Source organism: Trichomycterus rosablanca, chromosome 21 (assembly GCF_030014385.1).
Source record: "Trichomycterus rosablanca isolate fTriRos1 chromosome 21, fTriRos1.hap1, whole genome shotgun sequence".
NCBI lineage: Eukaryota > Metazoa > Chordata > Actinopteri > Siluriformes > Trichomycteridae > Trichomycterus > Trichomycterus rosablanca.
This window is the reverse complement of record NC_086008.1, coordinates 8,715,182-8,737,888: the sequence shown is the minus strand read 5'-3', so window position 1 is coordinate 8,737,888 and position 22,707 is coordinate 8,715,182. Positions and strand designations below refer to the sequence as shown.

At 38.2% G+C, this 22,707-nt stretch overlaps 1 protein-coding gene across 2 annotated transcripts in view; it reads left to right on the top strand.

Annotated features, from left to right (window-relative positions):
* Positions 1–126: 126 nt before the first annotated feature.
* homer1b (homer scaffold protein 1b) overlaps positions 127–22,707 on the top strand; it is a 38,724-nt gene continuing 16,143 nt past the window's right edge. The window contains exons 1-5 of one of the 2 annotated variants that reach the window (XM_063017575.1): positions 127–189; positions 1,738–1,909; positions 12,239–12,395; positions 20,553–20,684; positions 22,097–22,189. In XM_063017575.1, the coding sequence (XP_062873645.1) occupies positions 1,905–1,909; positions 12,239–12,395; positions 20,553–20,684; positions 22,097–22,189 (387 nt within the window). In that variant the 5' untranslated portion in view covers positions 127–189; positions 1,738–1,904. Of the gene's footprint in view, positions 190–1,737; positions 1,910–12,110; positions 12,396–20,552; positions 20,685–22,096; positions 22,190–22,707 lie in introns of those variants that run through there. The other variant, XM_063017574.1, reaches the window with a different exon arrangement.

The following is a 22,707-nucleotide window of genomic DNA, read 5'->3' as shown; positions in this document are numbered from 1 at the left end:
GTGGGTCCGGTGATGGTCTCAGGACAGGAACACACCCTTTGAATCCATAACAAAGTTATGCACACTTGCATATGTACATTTGCGGCCGATTTTTAGTAGCAAATCCACCCTCTGCATGGTTTTGGGTGGAAGGTGAAACTGATCATGGCCGTGCTGGGTCCTGTGCCACCAAGAAACACTGGACGTAAGGTGGGAACACACTATGTACACTTAGCCATAAACTTACCCACTCATTTACACCTAGATGTAAATTATAATAGCCAGTCCATATCCATGCTGTACATTTACTTCACCCTACTTACTTTCTTGATTAGTTTCTCTACCTTTCTTCTTTTTGTTACTACTAGAGGCCAATAATTTTGAATAAGTATCTATTTATAGATTACGTTCAAATAATGATAGTAAAACAACAACTACATCATCATCATCATCAACAACAACAACAAGAATAGAGTAGAATAGAATCTTTATTGTCACTATACACAGGAACAATGACATTTTGTATGGCATCTCTCCAATAGAGGTAGTAGCAGCAGTATAGAAAAAATTAATAGCAGTAAAAATCACAAAAAACTTATTTACACTCTTAAAAAAAGTACACTCTGCATAAGTAATGTACATGTGTATTTATAAATATTAATATTAACAACAGTATTAATAATAATAATAATAATAGTAAACATCAATAATAATAATAATAATAATAACAAAAAACACTAATAATAATAATAAACATCAACACTAATAATACTACTACTACTACTACTACTACTACTACTAATAATAATAATAATAAACATCAACACTAATAATACTACTACTACTACTACTACTACTACTAATAATAATAATAATAATAAACATCAACACTAATAATACTACTACTACTACTAATAATAATAATAATAATAAACATCAACACTAATAATACTACTATTACTACTACTACTACTACTACTGATAATAATAATAATAATAAACATCAACACTAATAATACTACTACTACTACTACTACTACTACTACTAATAATAATAATAATAATAGTAAACATCAACACTAATAATACTACTACTACTACTACTACTACTACTACTACTACTAATAATAATAATAATAAACATCAACACTAATAATACTACTAATAATAATAATATTAATAATAATAATAATAAATATAAATAATAATAATAATAAATTCTATAATAATAATAATAATAATAATAAACATCAACACTAATAATACTACTAATAATAATAATATTAATAATAATAATAATAAATATCAATAATAATAATAATAAATTCTATAATAATAATAATAATAATAATAATAAATTCTGTAAATAATAATACATCTCGGCTTGTATTTTTTTTCCTTTGCGCTCTATTAGTGCTTGTTTTATAAAATAAAAGACTCAGGGGTCTTTTGGAAATGTAAGGGTTGGGAAAAGCAATGTAAAATGTGGAAATTATTGATCTTTTTAGCAATAAATGACTTTTTAAATAATAATAAAAAGTATTATTTATACATGTAGCACTACTGATTATAATAAATAACGGTTGGGTGTTTTGCAGCTGCAGCTCAGGCAGCAGATTGCTCGTACTAAAATATAGGAATATACACGGTGTATGTATTGAGCTGATTAACACACAGTCCACACAGTTTGTCCAGTACTTGTGTGTGTGTGTGTGTGTGTGTGTGTGAAAATGCTGCTGGCTGCGTGTGGAATGGCAGAGCGCGCGGAGGAGCGGCGGCTCCGCCACTGACTGATGGACACATAACAGACACGGTTCATTTAAACCCGACATCAGGAGAACACTAACAGTCATCTGGAGTAGAAATCGCTTTAAATCTGATATCGACATTCTCAGGATCTTTCGGTGCGACAGAATTAATCCACCATGGGGTAAGTTAATCACTGCGAATAGGTGTAATCAGCTGTACAGACTGTGCTGTACCTTTAGTCTAACCCACTGTAGTAATAAACATAAAGGCTTGATGGTTAAACATGGAAAATGTTGTTCTGTTATTTCCACCCTGTTATTGCACCTAGAACTTTAAACCTGGTGGCACCCCATGATAAAGGAATGATGTAAAGCATTGTGCATATGGAGTCAATGAAACGTATGTGTTTTTGCATTATCTGTGCTGGCTGATAACATTTTACATTTCACATTAATTCTCTGTTGGGCTTATAAATGTAATTAGCTACACTCATTAATGAACCTCACTGGAACAGATATGGATAATAAGTTTCACTGATTCCATCACTGTAGCTACCAATCACAATTAAAAATCCCTAAGCTACAAAGCCTTACAAAAGCTTTCAATATGAGTGTGGAAATATTAAATCACAGGTCTGGTTTAACCTCACACTGGTCATGATAAAACATTTGTGTTTGATTCCTCTGAGGGATGGAGCAGTCTGATATGAGTATCCTTATTACTGGAAATCACAGATCAATAACAATCTTCTCGTGTAGTATTTGATTAGTGTTGCTATTAGCTGATATTAAATTGGTATTGTATTGAAATTGAAAAAGTAGTATCAAGCAGTCCCTAGTCTTTTTTATTTTAATCTTTCCATATGTATAAATCTGATTGGGCACTTTTTAAACTTTAGTTAATAAACCTGATATTCTATCAGAACCTGATGGTTAGTAGCATTTTCTAAACTCATGATGTTTTAAAGCTTGCACAGTGAACATTGTAAACACAGAGGAGCTTCTGGACAATCAACTATCTGGACAAATTTTCTCTATAAGGCATAATGGTTTGGTTTTTTTTTCCTGACCTTGACGAATCAAGACCACTGTCCATTTCATTTTTAATAGGTACGGTCAATCTAATGCTATTTATATGGGCACAGAGAAGCATTTACATTATAGATTGTTTCAGTCTCAGCTCTAAGGACCAGGTGTATATATTAGTAATGAAAAGATAACAAACAATTATCTAAAAGGATGAAACATGTATCTGTATTTCCTCATAGGCACATCTTAATCTAATAATGAGCATTAGTATCAGTTTCTGGTCGAAGTGTCTGGCATGTTCTTCCTGAATATGTGTGTCCTCTGAGTACTCTGGTTTCCTTCACCTCCCAAAAACATGCAGAAGTTAAATTGGCTGCTCCTAATTGCATTTAAATTAATGAGTACATTTAATTAATGTTGGCCTGTGATGGATAAGCACTTTTGAATTTGTGTAACTGCATAACTGTGTTGCAAAGATGTAAAGAATGTAAAGATATTGGAATTGGATCAGTATTTTTATCAATCTATACACTGATATTGGCATTATCTTATTATTTACATGTACTTTCACACTGATCTAATCAGCGTTCTGATCAGTGTCAAATGATGTAAAATCTTACAACCAAATATGTGTTAAACTATATTTGGAATCCTCTTACTGATACTGATCTAATACTATCAGTATCATGTTGATATTGCTGGAACAAATTCAGGAACCTTTATTGACAAACAATCCACTAAAAATGTTAGTAGATGTGTGTGAGGTTCATTAATGCAAATGAATGGTCGATAAGCAAACTACTACCAACTTTTTCCTTCGCTGACTAATTCAGTGTAGTCAATTCTATTATTCATAAATCTATTAGTAACAAAAAATAATGAGCTGTTCATATCTACCATGGCTTGGTCACAACTAATATGATTCATATACAGTGTATCACAAAAGTGAGTACACCCCTCACATTTCTGCAGATATTTAAGTATATCTTTTCATGGGACAACACTGACAAAATGACACTTTGACACAATGAAAAGTAGTCTGTGTGCAGCTTATATAACAGTGTAAATTTATTCTTCCCTCAAAATAACTCAATATACAGCCATTAATGTCTAAACCACCGGCAACAAAAGTGAGTACACCCCTTAGTGAAAGTTCCTGAAGTGTCAATATTTTTTGTGGCCACCATTATTTCCCAGAACTGCCTTAACTCTCCTGGGCATGGAGTTTACCAGAGCTTCACAGGTTGCCACTGGAATGCTTTTCCACTCCTCCATGACAACATCACGGAGCTGGCGGATATTCGAGACTTTGCGCTCCTCCACCTTCCGCTTGAGGATGCCCCAAAGATGTTCTATTGGGTTTAGGTCTGGAGACATGCTTGGCCAGTCCATCACCTTTACCCTCAGCCTCTTCAATAAAGCAGTGGTCGTCTTAGAGGTGTGTTTGGGGTCATTATCATGCTGGAACACTGCCCTGCGACCCAGTTTCCGGAGGGAGGGGATCATGCTCTGCTTCAGTATTTCACAGTACATATTGGAGTTCATGTGTCCCTCAATGAAATGTAACTCCCCAACACCTGCTGCACTCATGCAGCCCCAGACCATGGCATTCCCACCACCATGCTTGACTGTAGGCATGACACACTTATCTTTGTACTCCTCACCTGATTGCCGCCACACATGCTTGAGACCATCTGAACCAAACAAATTAATCTTGGTCTCATCAGACCATAGGACATGGTTCCAGTAATCCATGTCCTTTGTTGACATGTCTTCAGCAAACTGTTTGCAGGCTTTCTTGTGTAGAGACTTCAGAAGAGGCTTCCTTCTGGGGTGACAGCCATGCAGACCAATTTGATGTAGTGTGCGGCGTATGGTCTGAGCACTGACAGGCTGACCCCCCACCTTTTCAATCTCTGCAGCAATGCTGACAGCACTCCTGCGCCTATCTTTCAAAGACAGCAGTTGGATGTGACGCTGAGCACGTGCACTCAGCTTCTTTGGACGACCAACGCATGGTCTGTTCTGAGTGGACCCTGCTCTTTTAAAACGCTGGATGATCTTGGCCACTGTGCTGCAGCTCAGTTTCAGGGTGTTAGCAATCTTCTTGTTGCCTTGGCCATCTTCATGTAGCGCAACAATTCGTCTTTTAAGATCCTCAGAGAGTTCTTTGCCATGAGGTGCCATGTTGGAACTTTCAGTGACCAGTATGAGAGAGTGTGAGAGCTGTACTACCAAATTGAACACAACTGCTCCCTATGCACACCTGAGACCTAGTAACACTAACAAATCACATGACATTTTGGAGGGAAAATGACAAGCAGTGCTCAATTTGGACATTTAGGGGTGTAGTCTCTTAGGGGTGTACTCACTTTTGTTGCCGGTGGTTTAATGGCTGTATATTGAGTTATTTTGAGGGAAGAATAAATTTACACTGTTATATAAGCTGCACACAGACTACTTTTCATTGTGTCAAAGTGTCATTTTGTCAGTGTTGTCCCATGAAAAGATATACTTAAATATCTGCAGAAATGTGAGGGGTGTACTCACTTTTGTGATACACTGTATACATAACCTGATGTTGGCTGAAGGCAGCATGGACCAGCATGGACCAGCTGGTAGAGTGGGTGCCACATAGGACCATGGATCTTAGAAACCTGGATTCAGTTCTCATACAGCATGTTTTCTGGATGGGTTTTCTTCACATATTCTAGTTTCCTTCCACTTATTTTTCCCAATATGCAGAAGGTGAATTGACTGCTGTAAATGTGGACACTTTAATAATCATTGCCTGTATATGATGGTCAATACATTTGTCTCATTTTATCTGTGTATTCTTTAATCCAAGTATTTTTGACCACTAGGCTGGGAACCACAAGTGTGCCAAAAAGTGTCTGATGGTCCGTGGTCCCACATATGTAGGTTGAACAGATGTGATCTTGACAATAAACTGTTATTGTGCACAGATTAGTAATAAACACATAAACATTTTTAATATTAATATGAATTTGCTAAGGAAAGCCATGACTACACCAAAAACCCAATGTGTGGAATAGGCTTTTAAATCAAGGTAATAATCACCCTAATAAAAGAGACTTTGAAACGAAACCTCATACTCTTGTAGCAAATGCACTGCAGACATTTCTAACAGAGAATTGTTTATTGCATGACAGGCTCTTGGGGGCATGTTTATAACTAGCAGAAGGAAAGTAAACATGCCAGTCTGGCTGTGTTTTTCAGATTGTGTGTTCTCAGTTTTTCATATGCTTGCTTTGATTATATTATTTTTACCTCATTTACATGAGCAAGATTTTAATAATACTGACCAGTGCACATTTGAAGGTTAGAGTTCTTTCATATGTTAAATCTGGGATTGAGCTTATTTATCATACCAATAACATTTTTACCCGACTTGTCCAGGGGTGCCCATAATTCTAAAGCTGACTGTATACAATACAGGACTGTACCCAGCCAAATCAGATTGGTTTTCAGCACTGGCAGCACATACCAGTTATTCAGTTGTGAAATTTCGACAGCTCAGCATTTTATCTTTAGCTGTGGCTGTAGATCAGTAATAAAGATTATTATAAAATTATTCCCCATTCATAACTGGATATATACTATTTTTTGAATGGATAAAAAGATGCATATTATGTTTCCTCTGGAATGGAAATAGATGTAACAGCTGTTAGTAAGTTTTACAACACAGTAGTTCCTATTGGTTTTATAAAATATCTATTTAATTGACAATGCAAATATTAATTCCATATGACCTGTACGGAGCCTTCTTTTATTATGTGTATATGGCTAATGATGTACTTTATCGAATAGATTTTCTCACAAAGAAATCCTTAATTGTGCTACACCTACAATTGATTCTGTTTTTACAGAGTAATCACTCTAATTCTTTGTTGTGGTGAAGAACCACTCTTGGTTTTTAAGTAGCACTTTGTGTAAAAAGTCTGCTACTCTTGTTTCTTAATTAAATTGTGATAATTGTGGTTCTGCAGCCCATTCAGGGAGTCTGTATTCCATCATGTCTCTCTTGTAGGCTATGGGATATTACATTACACCTGCAGCCTAGTTATTATGTAAGAAAACTCCATGACTATCACTTTTATAGATAAAGGGGCAGGTAAATTTTATATGATCAGAAGTATGTAGCCATTTGACCATAAGAAGACACATGTTTTTTTTTTATGTCACAGTGACTTACAGTACTGTGTTGTGACAGTATATTGTCTAAGCAATTAAGGGTTAAGGGCCTTGCTCAAGGGCCCAATAGTGGCAACCTGGCAAATGGAACTGCCATTTCTTTGATTACTAGCCCAGTACGTTATCCGCCAGGCTACACCTGCCCTATTCTCAGATGGCTTTCCACAAGATTTTAGTGTAGACTATGGGAATTTGTAACTATTCAAACAAGAACATTCTGATGTCAGACTTTGAAGTTGCATGAAAAGTCCTCATTCACAATGGCTGTATTAGTTTGACACCAAGGTGTTCAGTTAGGTAGATTTCAGGCCTCTGTGCAGGCCACCAGTTTTTCCACACCAAACTCTACAAACCAGTGATGTCTTTATATAAATCAGTTTGTGCACGGGACACATCCATGCCATAGATACATTATTTATCCATCTGTTAGCAATTGGTGTGGCTGAACCACCTTAACTCAGTAATAAGGAGGGATGTCCACATTATTTTACCCATATAGTGGTGGTTACAGAGTTTCTCTCAGCCAGTTCTTCTTTTTTCTATAGAATGCCTTTATTTGTCATTTTTACATATAAAGGTGTGGAGTACAACCAAATTCTTTTTTCACATATCCCAGCTCGTTTGGAAGCTGGGGTCAGAGTGCAGGGTCAGTCATTGTACAGCGCCCTTGAAGTCAAGAGGGTTAAGGGCATTGCTCAAGAGCCCAACAGTGGCTTTCAATTGATAGCACAAAGCTCTACCCACTAAGCTACCACTGTCCCTACCATAGCCAAATAAGAAGTTCCACATACCTGTAAGAATATTGTGTATTGTTTTATATATTTCCATATATGACATTTTTAGTGATGAATTTTGTAATCTCTACCACTGGTTGGAATATACAGTATATACAGTATATACTAAATATACAGTATATTATTTAAATTTTGTGGACACCTAATACATCTCACCAAAAACCTGCATTTCAGTGGGTTTAACACAAATGTTTAAAACATGACTATTGGGTTTCACTTAATTTAGTCACAGTACCATTTATAAGGTTGAACACCGATGATGAGTAATAACATGTCCTAGCAGTTTGTGTTTGGGTTGAGGTCAAGGTCCTGTTGAGGTCAAGGTCCTGTTCTTCCACACCAAATTCAGCAAAGCGTTTCTCTAAGGAACTGCTCAGCCACGGAAGCTCAGTCTTTAAAGCTCTAGACAAGCAACTGTTGAGCTGATGTTACTTCAAGAGGCACTGATAATAAATGTTGCATGGCCTGTGACTTTGAAGCTGAGCTGTTGCTGCTTCTAGGCTTGTAGGCCTCACAATAGCAGGATTTACAGGAGGGCAGAGTATTTACAGCTCTAGCAGGACAGACACATGTCAAACTTGTCATGCCTTGTTGGAAAGGTGACATGTGCCACTGTGCTCTACAGTTTGACCTATTCTATGACCAGTGTTTGTCTATGAATATTAATTTGATGCAACTTTTAAATAAACATGGCTAAAATAGGCAAATCCTTTGGTTAGAAAAGGCATTGACAAACCTTTGGCCGGCGAATCTTTGGTAAATTACAAAGACATCCTTGCTAAACCATCTATACATGGGACAGTCATGTCAGTTTCATCACCGAAGATAGATTGATGTATTATTTCCGTAGAACAAAATGTGGATTGATTGAAATATGGAAAGCTATTAGACAAGGGTGAACACTTTTATCCTTGGATGCTGACTGGTTATACGAGGCAAGCAGTGTGAAATTATCTTTATCACACCACAGGTACGACAGAGATCGCTTCTCCGAGGTGAATGCAGTTAACGTTTCACCCTTTTGCACCAGTGACTTTATACATCTGTGTGACTACATTATTGTCTACACTAAATCACAACATTAATTCACAGTTGTACAGTGAACAGCAGAACAGGACAGTGTTGAAGGACGAAGCTGAAAACAGTTGTGGTAAATATCTGCGATGATGTCTTTGAAAGATAATATCACTCCTCCCACGCTGTATGTGATTTATCTAATGTCTCTCCTTTATTTACATAAAGGTGAAACAGTGTAGGTTTGGACACAGCCTTGTTTCTGAGTAGTGTTTTTTCTCCTTTGGAGAGCTCTGCACTTTATGCTGGTGAGTAGGTGTCAGTATTACAGATACTGCAGCCTAGAACAGACAGCTGAGATGCAAGAGGTTATTGCCGACTAAGCAGATTTCATTTACAGGAATTCTTAATCATTTTAGGTGAACTTTTGTTTACAAAAATCTCAGAAAATGATTTCTGTTGCTTTTTTGTGAACTAAGAATGTAAAGATTGCTGATCTTAAAACGTACCTATAATGGAAGTCTAAGGGCAGTTAAAACTTTAAACCTAACCTTAGCAATTCTGTTAGAAAACATTCATGTGACACTGTTTTTTTACATGACCACATTTAATCTTGACTACAAATGATTTAATTAAAGCAGTTCTGTAAAAAAACAGAAAAAAACCATTAATGGGTGCGGCACAGTGGCATTGTGGGTAGCACTGTTGCCCCACAGCAAGAATATTCTGGGTTGGATTCCCAGGTGAAGCTTTACGGGTTCCTTTCTGTGTGGAGTCTGCATGTTCTCCCCATGCAGAAAATTAAAGACCACAAAAACTGGAGAATCGTCCTGTTGTTGCCACTTTTATTTACAGTTACGCTCGTACACTTGCTCTCATTGTCTTGAGGAGAATGCCATCACAGCTTTTTCTTCAGGAACTCTTCTTATTTTCCTGGGTACCCTTGTGCAATTGGAAATGAAAAGTGGTGCATTAGTTATTCCATAGATAGTTCAGGATTATTGTGCTGTAGTGTAATGTGCTATAGAAAAGGGGCATTAATTGCTCCCAGGTGTAAATGATTGAGCGAACCGCTGAATGTGTGATTCTCTGCCATGGATTAATGTCCTCTGCTGAGTGTACCTCCACCTTGCTCTCAGTGGTTCCAGGTAAGCCTTGAATTTAGGATGACCCTGATGAGCATGAAGCGGTTGCTAAACTGCGTCTAAACGTCCTTCCTTACTAAACCAACCTTTAGGAATCATGCTCGTTTTTCTTTACACGTATAGTGATTGCTGTTGAATTCTAATGGTAATTATGCAATGCGGCTTTGATGTTGTTTGATGTAAGTGCAGTGTAAGCGCTATGTTCCAGCAATGCCCTTTCACTCTGACTTACTTTCTCACCATCACATTTGCTTTGCCTTTTCTTCCTTCCATGCATGCGTTTTTCCATTTATCAGCCATGTGGCAGCTGATTAGAAGGATGGTGATTAGACATGCCATGAATAGAATCAGCAAACTTGATTGTGTGTATTCTTTGGGATTTTTTCCTTTGTGTTTTGTCATTTGATTTAATAAGCAGTGTTTTGTATAGTATGTGAAGACACTCTTGAGTGGTAGTGTTTTGGGGGAAGGGAGGTTATCTGTACAACTGGATCAACTAAGGGCAGTTGTAGCCTAGTGGTTAAGGTACTGGACTAGCAATCAAAAGGTCGCTGGTTCAAGCCTCACCACTGCCAGGTTGCAACTGTTGGGCCCTTGAGCAAGGCCCATAACCCTCAATTGCTTAGACAGTATACAGTGCTGTAAGCCGCTTTGGATAAAGGCGTCTGTTAAATGCCAAAAATGTAAATGTAAAATCTTATTAGGTTATGGGTATGGCTTATACCTACAACAGAACAGTGGTTAAAAAAGCCACACTCGCCAACAAGACATTTTCATTGAGATTTTCATGGCGTCTTGGTGTAGAATCTAGAGTCTTAGGAGAACCCTTTTGTTCTGAAAAATATCATATCAGCTATATTGATTGATTGTGGTGGGACACACTGGAATGGCACCCTGTACAGTGTGTAGTAATGCTGTGTATTCAGTGTTTTCAGGATATCCTCCAGACCCAGTACAAACCTAATTAGAATACATTTACATTTTCGGAATTTAGCAGATGCTTTTATCCAAAGCGACTTACAGTTGTGACAGTAATTGAGGATTAAGGGCCTTGTTTAAGGGCCCTACAGTGGTTACCTGGCAGTGGTGAGGCTACCTTCTGATCACTGGACCAGTACCTTAACCACTAGGCTACAGCTGCCACTGAAAACAGTCATTGAAAGAAAAAAAAAGAATGAATGAATGTAAAGAACCAGCAGTATGGCTGCATGAAATTACAAATATTTAGCAGTCATGATATCCTATGCATTACATTAAGCTGCTGAACATTTGGACAACACTGTGGGCTAGTAATCAGTGTTGCAGTGGTGGTGCCTGAGGTCAATCCTGAGGTCCATGGTTCAATCCTAAACCCAATTACAGCCTGTGTAAATTTTGCATGTTCATATGTAGATTTGCTGCTAGTTTGGTTTATTTGAATAGAACGGAGCCCTATGCAGAGTGTTTTATGTCTTTTGATGTATATGTTTTAGATTCATGTTTTAGTCTTTATGACCAGAATAAATTGTTTCTATGAAGAGGAAAGCTTAGAAGTATGAAGGGCAAGAGCAATGCTATGCTCTAATAAAACACCCAAAGAAAACATGTCTGGAATGTCTGCGAAGGGTCAGTATGCTCACAGAACACAGTTGTGTGCTTCGGCAGTATCAATATTCCAACACACCAACATTGTGAGAAGGATTAGCAAACAGTATTTGTGTGCAGCCCTTATAGACATGCAGTATACACGTACAGAACAATGCAGTACTGGGAAGGTATTTGTGGTAATAAGATCAAATCCCCAAAGAGCTTTAAACTATTCTTGGCCTGCAGTCTCGCAGTTATTCACTTATAACTGCAATGCACTGCAATCAATAACATACAGTACCCTACAATACAGCACACTTCCACAGTGCAATGAACTTCAAACTTTTCTGCATGAGCGTGTAAGTCCCTGTGAAGTTCCACAGCAAGCACAGTTGCAGGATTGACAGTGTAGATCACAGAACTGTGACAGATTACCTCGTCCCATACTATATTTAACCCATCCCCCTTCACCCGCCTCCTGCCAAACAGCTGGCATTTCCATCTCAGCTGAGCGCTTGTAAGTGCAACTTGAATGCGCCTGTATAATGCTCAGGAATACAGGACACACTGATGCACCTAGCCGGGTGGGTGGGACCACCTGACTTCCTCCTGTACCTGCTCAGAGCAAGATGGAGGCTGGCGAGATGGTCATCCGACTGCCGGGTCGTGCGAGTTCACCCCGTGGCTTCGGTGACACCACTGTTCTGCGGCACAAAGAGGTTCACCATTTCTTCTTTGTCCCTTTTAGGGAGCAGCCTATCTACAGCACGAGGGCACATGTCTTCCAGATCGACCCCAATACCAAGAAGAACTGGGTGCCCACCAGCAAGCATGCCGTCACCGTCTCCTACTTCTATGACAGCACCAGGAACGTGTACAGGATCATCAGTCTGGATGGGTCAAAGGTAAAACTTCAAGCTTCAGCTCTGCATTTGTAGTTTTTCCACACACGGCTTTAGACAGAGTAATCGAAAGATGTTTTAATAGGTTGTTCATTTAAGTGCACAAGCGGTGTCAGATATTGTTCTTGTATTTAACTATCGCTTAATGTGTTTGTCAGCTGTGTGTGTATTTTGGCTTGTATTTGGTTAGCAATCTGAGATACACTCCAGCTTATGTCCTTTTGTTTACCATCCATTCAGTTTATAAACAACTTAGAGATTTCCAGGTTTTCAATGTGAGAAGCTTAGAGAGCATCTTTAAACCAAGCACTCATATTTAAGCCTAGATAAAAATCTAATAAAGCAAACAAACTGATCTAGCAATTTACATTTTTAAGGATGCTGGACCTTCAGTAAGAAAGAATCCTGTTGGATAGCATAAAATAAAATTGTTTCTAGAATGTCATAAATGCTAAATTATTCAAAAGGTCAAATTGCAGGCAAACATGCAAAGAGACTTGCTTTAAATTCATGCTGTAGTATCTTTGGATAATGTGTTGGATAATGCGTTACATGTCTGTGTCATTGTAACACATTAAAAAACCCTTGTGGGAGTGCTTTACAGCTACAGTAGTTCTGCTGTACTTCACACTGATTTTACCAGCAACAAACTGTTCCAAAACTAAACATAAATTATTGATTCATCTAGGCTGGAAATTAATTTTTACATTTGACATAAAATCAGTTTTCAGATTATGTTTATGTAGTTTCTGTGCAACCCGCATACAAGAATAAACAAGCAAAAATGGGTTTGGGTTAAATAAACCTTTTTAACACATTTTAACCCAATTGTGTTATACCTCTCCACTGGAGCTGAGATTCGATATGATGTATTCGAAATCCCAGCTCTGGTGTGCTAGTGTGTTTTACCGCTGCGCCACCTGAGCAGTCCAAACTGCTTTAAATAATGACATGAAAAACAGGCAAGTTGGTGCAGCAATGTGAGTGCATTGTATTCATTAAAATGACGTTACTTCCCCCCTTTGTGGCTGTAACAGCCTCCACTCATCTGGACAGGCTCACAAGATTCTGAAATGCTTCTGTGAGAAGTTGTGTCCATTCATCCGTTTTTGCATCTGTGAAGTTGCTGCTAACGTTGGTATTCGATGGGTTCAAGGTCAGGGCTCTGAGAACACCAAACTCATGCTCAAAACACAGTCATGCTGAAACAGTACTGTCCCAAATTGTTGCCACAAAGTTGGAAGCATTTTATTTATTTTATATAAATGATGTTATATACCTGTTAGAATTGGGTGTGGCTGAAACACCTGAACTGCCTTATGACACACTTTTGTGACCTACTAATCCATGCAACAATAGAAGCAGTAGTGAAACACATTGTCACTGCCAAAATACGTTTAATTTAATGTTTGTGTGTGTACACATTGGCACAGTGGGCATCACTCTCGCCTCACAGCAAGAAGGTCCAAGGTTTGATTAGCCAGCAGCCAGACAGCGTTCTCTCTTTGTGTAGTTTGTATTTTCTCCCTGTGTTCATGTGGGTTTCCTCCGGGTGCTCCAGTTTCCCCCCACAAGTTCAAAGACAATTCACCAGTTCAAAGTCAGGCCAATTGGAGCTACTAAAATTGCCCTAGGTGTAAGTATATGTGTGTTTCCTGCATTTCACCCAATCAATTGAACCCACTGCAACCCTGACCAGGATAGAGTGGTGGTAAAACAGACAACACAGGAATGAAATGTTTGTGTAAACCTTTACACTCTTTGTTTGATCACATTCTACTCTACCGTGTTGAGACCAGTATTTTAAATTATTTAAACCAGTCACAGAATTGATTATACTGTTGCCAATCTTGCATCACAAACCCTTAAGGGCAGCGATCATGATTAGAATTTAAATCACACCCCCAACTCCCACTTCAGTGTTCAGAATACAAGGCATTTCTGCACTGTCAGCCATACTTATTCATCATCAAAAACTCCACACGTTATGTTATGCACCGCATGTCCGCTACTTAAACCTCTTTAAGTCGGATGAAACATTGAAATTCAGGCCACTGGCAACTCAATCCCAGTTTCTCGAACCTTATTGCGGAGGGAGCACGGACTGGTTAAAATAGCACGTACACCAGAGTGGATCCGTATTCTCTGTACTTCAGCTTCCAGCTCCAGAGACGAAAATAACATGTGAAGTGATCCCACTGCTGAACTGGTTTTAACTGCTTAGCAGAGTTTGCTGTGTCTCTATCAAAACAAATGACTTTGTTTAGGAGCAGATAATACCAGATCACGATCATAAACACTGGTTCTGTTTATGCAAATGTCAACAAAATTGATTTCAGCACATTTATTCTGGCAGTGCATAATTTATTTGACTGTTTTAGCTGTTTAGCTGTAACTACGGGGCTGAAATTACACCTCCAAATGTTCTCTACTTCATGTTTTCTACTTCATATACATTATATGGGAGAGAAAAATGCAAAAAAGTTTGTGAACCCTTTGAAATTACCAGGATTTCTGTATTAGTATTTATAAAAAGTGGGCTTATCTTTAATATATGTAATAATATTTTCAATTAAACAGTTTTGCCAAAATTCAGATGTTTGTATTAATGAGATAAGAGAGAAGTGCTCTTTTCAATATAGTCTGTTCATGTGAACACAACACACACCGATCAGCCATAACATTAAACCCACCTCCTTGTTTCTACATTCACTGTCCATTTTATCAGCTCCACTTATCATATAGAAGCACTTTGTAGTTCTACAATTACTGACTGTAGTCCATCTGTTTCTCTGCATGCTTTGTTAGCCCCCTTTCATGCTGTTCTTCAATGGTCAGGACTCTCCCAGGACCACTACAGAGCAGGTATTATTATTATTCATTCTCAGCACTGCAGTGACAATGACATGGTGGTGGTGTGTTAGTGTGTGTTGTGCTGGTATGAGTGGATCAGACACAGCAGCGCCGCTGGAGTTTGTAAATACCGTGTCCACTCACTGTCCACTTAGACACTCCTACATAGTTGGTCCACCTTGTAGATGTAAAGTCAGAGATGATCGTTCATCTATTGCTGCTGTTTGAGTTGGTCATCTTCTAGACCTTCATCAGTGGTCACAGGGCGCTGTTGGCTGGATATTTTTGGTTGGTGGACTATTCTCAGTCCAGCAGTGACAGTAAGGTGTTTAAAAACTCCATCAGCGCTGCTGTGTCTTATCCACTCATAACAGCACAACACACACTAACACACCACCACCATGTCATTGTCACTGCAGTGCTGAGAATGATCCACCACCTAAATAATACCTGCTCTGTGGTGGTCCTGTGAGAGTCCTGACCATTGAAGAGCAGCATGAAAGGGGGCTAACAAAGCATGCAGAGAAACAGATGGACTACAGTCAGTAATTGTAGAACTACAAAGTGCTTCTATATGGTAAGTGGAGCTGATAAACAGAGAGTGTAGAAACAAGGAGGTGGTTTTAATGTTATGGCTGATCGGTGTATTTAGCAACACTTTAACAGAACTTAATAAATGATACTAAAACCTGCTGCAAAAGCATTTCTGACTACCCGAATGATTGTTAGTGCAAAACAAGATACACTGAATGAATCAATGAATGTTGTTACTCTAATTAGAAGCAGCTTCCTTCAAAGATCACACCAGGAGCACAATGTGCAGTGCTAATGAATGTCAAATGGAAATCATGGCTTGACAGCAAAATGCCTACAGAAATCTTTACCACTTGCCAAAGTCTCTGTTCAGAGTAGTGTTAGGAAGGACACAGCTGAGAAACCCATTGCTCTTCAAAAATTGCTGCACTTTACAAGTTTTCAAAAAGCACCCTGGAGGTTCAGCAGCGTTTCTCGGACAAATATTGAACCTTTAGACTGAAACACACACAATGTTTTGATAAAAAGGTTTTGCACAACAGCACACCAGCACCAAAACATCATATGAACATGTGAGAATCGGGTTTTGAAGGCCCAGGGGCCATGAAAGATTCTGACCTTTGTGAGGAACAATACATTTAATACCATATCATTCAGTTTTACAGGGTAGCAAAAATATTAGAGTAGCGACCTATTACCCAAAGCTCAACAGACATCTGATAATGTAACAAGACAATTACTCAACATACTCAACATATATATAATAAACAATAGAATGTTGTAATGGTGAATCACCTGTGTTTTACAATATTTGATTTAAATATCAGACCCGTTTAACTCACATGGAGCTATGGCATGACTTATAGATGTTCATAATAATAATGTTAAGATTTTTTTAATGGTCTAAAATCCGTCTTCACTGTTGTGCGTGTCTGAATAGCAGATACAGAAAACAAGGTTCTATTAGTTATTTACTATAAAGGTTTGCATTCTAATTATTAATCATTGAGTTAAATGAGGACAAGAAAATCACACCAGCACCAAGACTCTGAGCTCCCGGGTTTGAATCTCGGCTCTGCTAACGGTCGGCTGAGCGCCCTCTAGCAGGCACAATTGTCTTCCAGTCTGCTGGGTGGGAAAGACCAGACTTAATGGTAGGGTTATCACCACTGTGTTAGGATAACCCAGGGTGCCTGTAGAGAAAGTGGAGGAGCGCAGAGATTGGGACTTGGCTTTCTGTACGCAAAGCCGACCTCACTTGCAAATCCAACAAAGTATGGGTGAATAAGAAGTGATTGGTGGACTGCACACACATCGGAGGGAGTGTGTATCAGGCGAATATACAGTACATCCTTCTTGGACACCATCAGGGTCCCCAGCAGTGGATTGGCTACACTAAATTGGGAGAAAAGGGGGATGGATTAAACAACTGCATTTACCAGATGCTAGGTGAGTCTAGGGTCATGAAAGGAGGCCGGTATCAGGGACGTAATAAGATCCTGGTCTCAAAACCACATTAAGGGTCTGACAGATGATAGTCCAGTATAGCATTAAGCAGACACTTTACTAATCCACTGGTTCAGTAAACACCTTTCTTGATGTCTTAGCATTAGTATGCAGTGTTCCTTGATTTACATACAGTTAATCAATTCTACATGCATCTGTGTGAACTCCAGCAAAGCAGATGCTGATTCCACCACAAACATTCCAATCTTTTAGATACTTGAATCTTTATTTAAACCGAGCTCTTGTTGGCATGGTATAGACTTTGCCAGAAAATTCACTAGCCCACCACCGCTGAGATCTGGGTTCGAATCTCAGTGGTGCTATCTACTGGCTGGGCATGACTGGCTATTTCTTTAAGAGGGGGTTGGGGGGTAAATAAAACCCTGTGATGGATTTGCACCCTGTCTAGGATATTTCTGCCTTGTGCCCAGTGGTTCTCAGTGAAACCAGACCTGCCACAACCATGAGCTGAAATAAAGCAGTTGATGATGTTTTTTTTTTATATGTGTAGGCGTATGGCTGCACTGCCCACAATGCATCCCAATATTCACTCTTTGTGTGGGCACAGTGTGACCACAGTTAACCTGTAGTGGGCTATAGTTGAGAGATATTTTAGAGAAAGCATAAGTAATTAGACTTACTTGTTACTCTATTTCTGTATTATTTAAAACATAAAATAGTATGTAACAGCAACTTTGGTGATATGTTCTCTCATATCTGTCTCATATGCCCTTATTGTTAATGTGTATGGGTTGTTTCTGACATTCCAAGCCCCCACTAGACGTCCATTAAGTACATTTCAAGTAAACAGGTTTACAGTTCTTTTTCATGTAAAAAATGATGTCCATGGTCATCACCAGTCTGCTATAAACAGAGTGGACAGAGATTCAGTAAAAATGTTGTAATATTTCTTTAAGCAGGACTAGGCAGTAGGAGTATTCACTCCTCCGTCTGAGAAACCATGGTTGTGGGGGAACATGGGATGATGAACAGAATGCTCCCACTTCCCACACTGATCTGAGGGAGGAATTGTATAACATTTATTACAGAATGGTAGCTGTTAGGTTTCCAGCATGAATCAATATACCACAGTTTTTTGGAGTTTGTTTCTGACTGGTGTTTACAGATGTGTGTTGGAGGATGTGGGATTTAAAAGCATGTTATTTTCTACATGCTGAACTACTGAACGTTCAGTGGTTTAACATGTAAGATATAAAAGGATTTTAAATCCCTGGTACTACCTTATTACTGTTTCCTGAACATTCTGACTGGTGAACCTTGTGGTGATTCTATCATTACTGCTAATTAGACATTTCATATACAGTATGAGTAAATATGAGTTGAATTAAATACATTTAAAATTTAATCTCTTAATCATTTCAGTAAAACACATACAGTGTCTTCTTGCTGTTTGCTTTTTGCATATTCCTCTTTCTCTTCCTGCCTTGCTTTCTCAGACTCACACCCACACAATCTCATGTAGTTTAGGTAATGCTGGTCATTTCATTTCTAACAGTTCTTAGAAAGGCAGCATTGGTTTCAAATTTATAGATGCTTTCAACTGTTTAGGGCTCCATCCAAGATGAATGTCCATCTGCAGAACTGACAGTTGCAAGCAAAATATTTGGAATATACTTGATTTTGGCACCAGTTCTTTGTAACAATCTGATAATTAGGTCTGTCATAATAGTCCTCATTCATTTACTCATTTTTAATGCTGCCACACAAAAACACGTGGAGCAAGATGGGAGCATACTCTGAATAGAACAATGATCTACTTCAATATTGCATTTAAACATTCACTTATCTACTCGCACCTAGGGGCAGGTAGGAGCAGCCTGGAGCATACTGGAGTACTTATACGAAAGGCATTTATACACATGAAGAACATGCACAACTATGTAAAAACAGTGACCGTAGGATTAAAGTCAGGACATTGTGAACTATGCTGTTGTGTTCCACCGATTATTACTGTACTGTAATTCTACAGTATAATAACAGACAATCACATACTCCATAAACTAATAAAAATTTACTTTTCATTTGTTTGGATGGTTTATCATTTACAATGAAGTTTGTATAAGAAAAAATGTATGTGTACCCTTGTATTTAATACAACTTTCAGATCCAGCAATAACATCCCCTGTAGCTTCTGATCAGTCATGCAGAACAATGGCTACTCTGCCATTCCCCTAAAATATCTTATTTATTATTTTTTTTTCAGTGAAGCAGCCCTTAAACATGATGCTCCCTCCACCATGCTTCACATGCTTTACAAGTATCTGGTGTCTATTCTTCTATCCACAAAACATGTCTCAGAAACACTGTAAAACATCCAGCAGGTCCTTCAGCTCCTGTTCACATCTTGGTGCTGTTTCTATTCTATGTTCTATATTCTTATTGTTTTTCTGTAAGCACCCAGGTATCAACCATCTTTACTATTTATATTTTAAGTGCGTCCAAAATGTATTTTGACTTGGGCATGATTTACATAAACACATCATATGAACACATCTTACTTGAGAAAAGCAGATATAGTGTGTATGTGCCTTTTTGAGGGGCATGACACCTCCAAACCTTATGTGTTCTAATTAATTGGAACATTGGAACTGGATTGGAATTGTAACACTTTACATTTGGAGATGTTAATAGTTCAGAGGTTTACGTAACATTTCCTACCTGTAGTGTGAATATACTGTATAAGTAATGTGTTCATTTAAGACATAAGATAGTTTAAGTACTGGTGTTTTATCAGTTTGGGCAGAATGTATTTGTCTTGTGACTTGTAGATACACATTTTTGACATTGTGTGTATTGTGCCAGAGAGCTCAGTTGTTTACCCAACACTACATGTAACACATACAGGATTCACATATATTGATCAATGTTATTTTCCACATGGGAAAAAAGGGAATTGGTACAGCAAGAAGCTGTTCTGTTAACAGATCAGTATATGTGCATTAAATCACTACAAGTACATCGCCGCTCTACAATCTCTGTATTTTCTATTGGTTAATCAGTTTGTATTCAATGAACACATTTGATCTTTCAATTTGTCATCTGAGTCACATTTGACCGAGGAGTTATAGATACATTAAATAACAACATAAGGCATCCATGCTTCATTTATATCCTGTAAAATACCTGTCCAATGTCCTAAGGACAACCAGCTTTAAAAAGCCTGGATTCCTTTGCTTGCCTGTAATATTATGTTTAAAGCATTTTTGTGGTTTCTAAAGGTGAATGATTTTCTTTTCATTGCTACAGGCTATAATAAACAGCACTATCACTCCAAACATGACCTTCACCAAGACGTCACAGAAGTTTGGACAGTGGGCAGACAGCCGTGCCAACACAGTGTACGGTTTGGGGTTCTCCTCAGAGCATCATCTGTTTAAGGTTGGTGGATTTCTGTGCTGCTTTGTTTGATTCCCTCTTTCTGTTTCTGAGCATCTCTGAGCTGGGGAACACCTACACACTGTGCCCTAATGAGCAGCTGTACAGTCATCACTGTGTGGGAGGCTTTTTCTGCGTGGTCCTTTCCTTTCCCCTTTCTCTCTCTTGCAGCTTTTCTCTCGCGTTTTCTCTCGCTCGGTTTCACTCTCTTACTCTCGCTCTGGCTCCTCCGCATTATGATTAAGTACTGTCACACGTTGGGGGTGGAAAACCACCAGTGCATCACTACAAGACTTATGCAAGAGCGACATCATGCCTTCAGTCTTTCTCACACTCTTCCCCAAATTCTTTCTGCACTCTTTGATTATTTGCACAGTGTTTACCTTATACATAAACTCATTTGTCATCATTTAGGTGTATTTTATAGTTTGGAGTAACTAATCAGAGGCCATCAATTAATAAAAAAGACACACAGTGGTACCTTGTAACTCGACGTCCCCTAAACTCGAAATCTTAGACTCAACTTGTGTGCGACCGTTGCTTTGCTCAGCGCTTGGCTTGAGTGTGCGGTAAAACGTCATCAAAGTGCAACTATGAGACAAATCTGCATTTGTGTGGAATAACCGTCAAATTCACTCTGAAAGCGTCCACATGTATTTGTGTTTAGCTAGATTTTTCTCCTGTTTCACTTTTAAACTTGTGTTATAGCTCAGGGTTCTGAGAAATTGTAAGAGTTTTTCTGAGAGAGTCTAAAACGCTTATCGTTAAAAACAACTTAACGTGACTTAATGTATTAAAAGAACAACATAGAAACACTAAACTTCTTTTAATTATTACTGCTCATAAGTTCTCTCCATTAATCAAATTCCTCGCTCATTTTAGTACAATAATTCATGTTTAGGTTTGTGCACCGGCACACTTCATAGGAAATAACGACACCTGAATGCGCCCTTACTGTACATGCTAAGGAATACGGTATTCAAAGATCAATCATCTGCACTATTAGGAAGCATAAGGAAACAATAAAGAAGTAAAAATATAGTGCAATAATTATTGTATTTTTTATTTCTTTTTAATTGTTTTTATTGTATTTCAGTGTTTTTATATTATATTTGTGTTATTTTCATTGTATAAGTGTCAAAAACAACCCCATTATTTTACATTAACCTAAAATATATGCTGTTCCACGGGACTATGGAACGCATTAACAGGTTTAATGTCTCAGGATGGTCAGATATAATTGACCAAGATCAAAAACCACAAATGCAATGAATTATAAGCATGACTAATTTCAGATTTCTTGGTATATTTTTAGAGCACAATTGGGATTAGACCAGTTTTGCTCAGATTACTCAGATTAGTGTCATTTAAATGAAAATGTGTCTGTGTTCATATCAGCTCATGTCTGTTTACAGTTTGCAGAAAAGTTTGCAGAGTATAAGGAAGCGGCACGTTTAGCCAAGGAGAAGTCTCTGGAAAAGATGGAGCTGGCGAGCTCTCCCTCTCAGGTGACGATACTTTTAGTTTTTAAAAAAATACTGCTGTGCTTTTTATTATACTTACTTCATTACTGCTCATCTGCACTGGTTCTTTAAGGAACATGATGTAGTAGAAAAGTACAAAGATTATAATTATCAAAATAAGTGTTGTGACTCTAGTAATGTACAGGTAATTTGGATAGTTGTATAGAACAGATATGCATATGTCGACACAATATGGACTGTTCATTCATTTAATTAATTGATCTTTATTAATCACAACCATGTGGTTTCAATATATGACTATGTGTAATTATTTAGTTGTGTAACGTTAATATTTAGTGATGTTTAGCCAGTAATGCCACCCTATCCAACCCATTCTGATACTTAAATCCTCCTGGTAAACCATCAGAGCCTCTGCAAGAAAAATGTAACGCATTACAGGAGTAGTGGCAGCCTGCTTCATGATAGCAGTCACACTATCCACTGCGTCAGTGGCATCAGCAAAAAAGTAAAATTAGATTAGAAATCCAGCCCGTGTTTCAAGG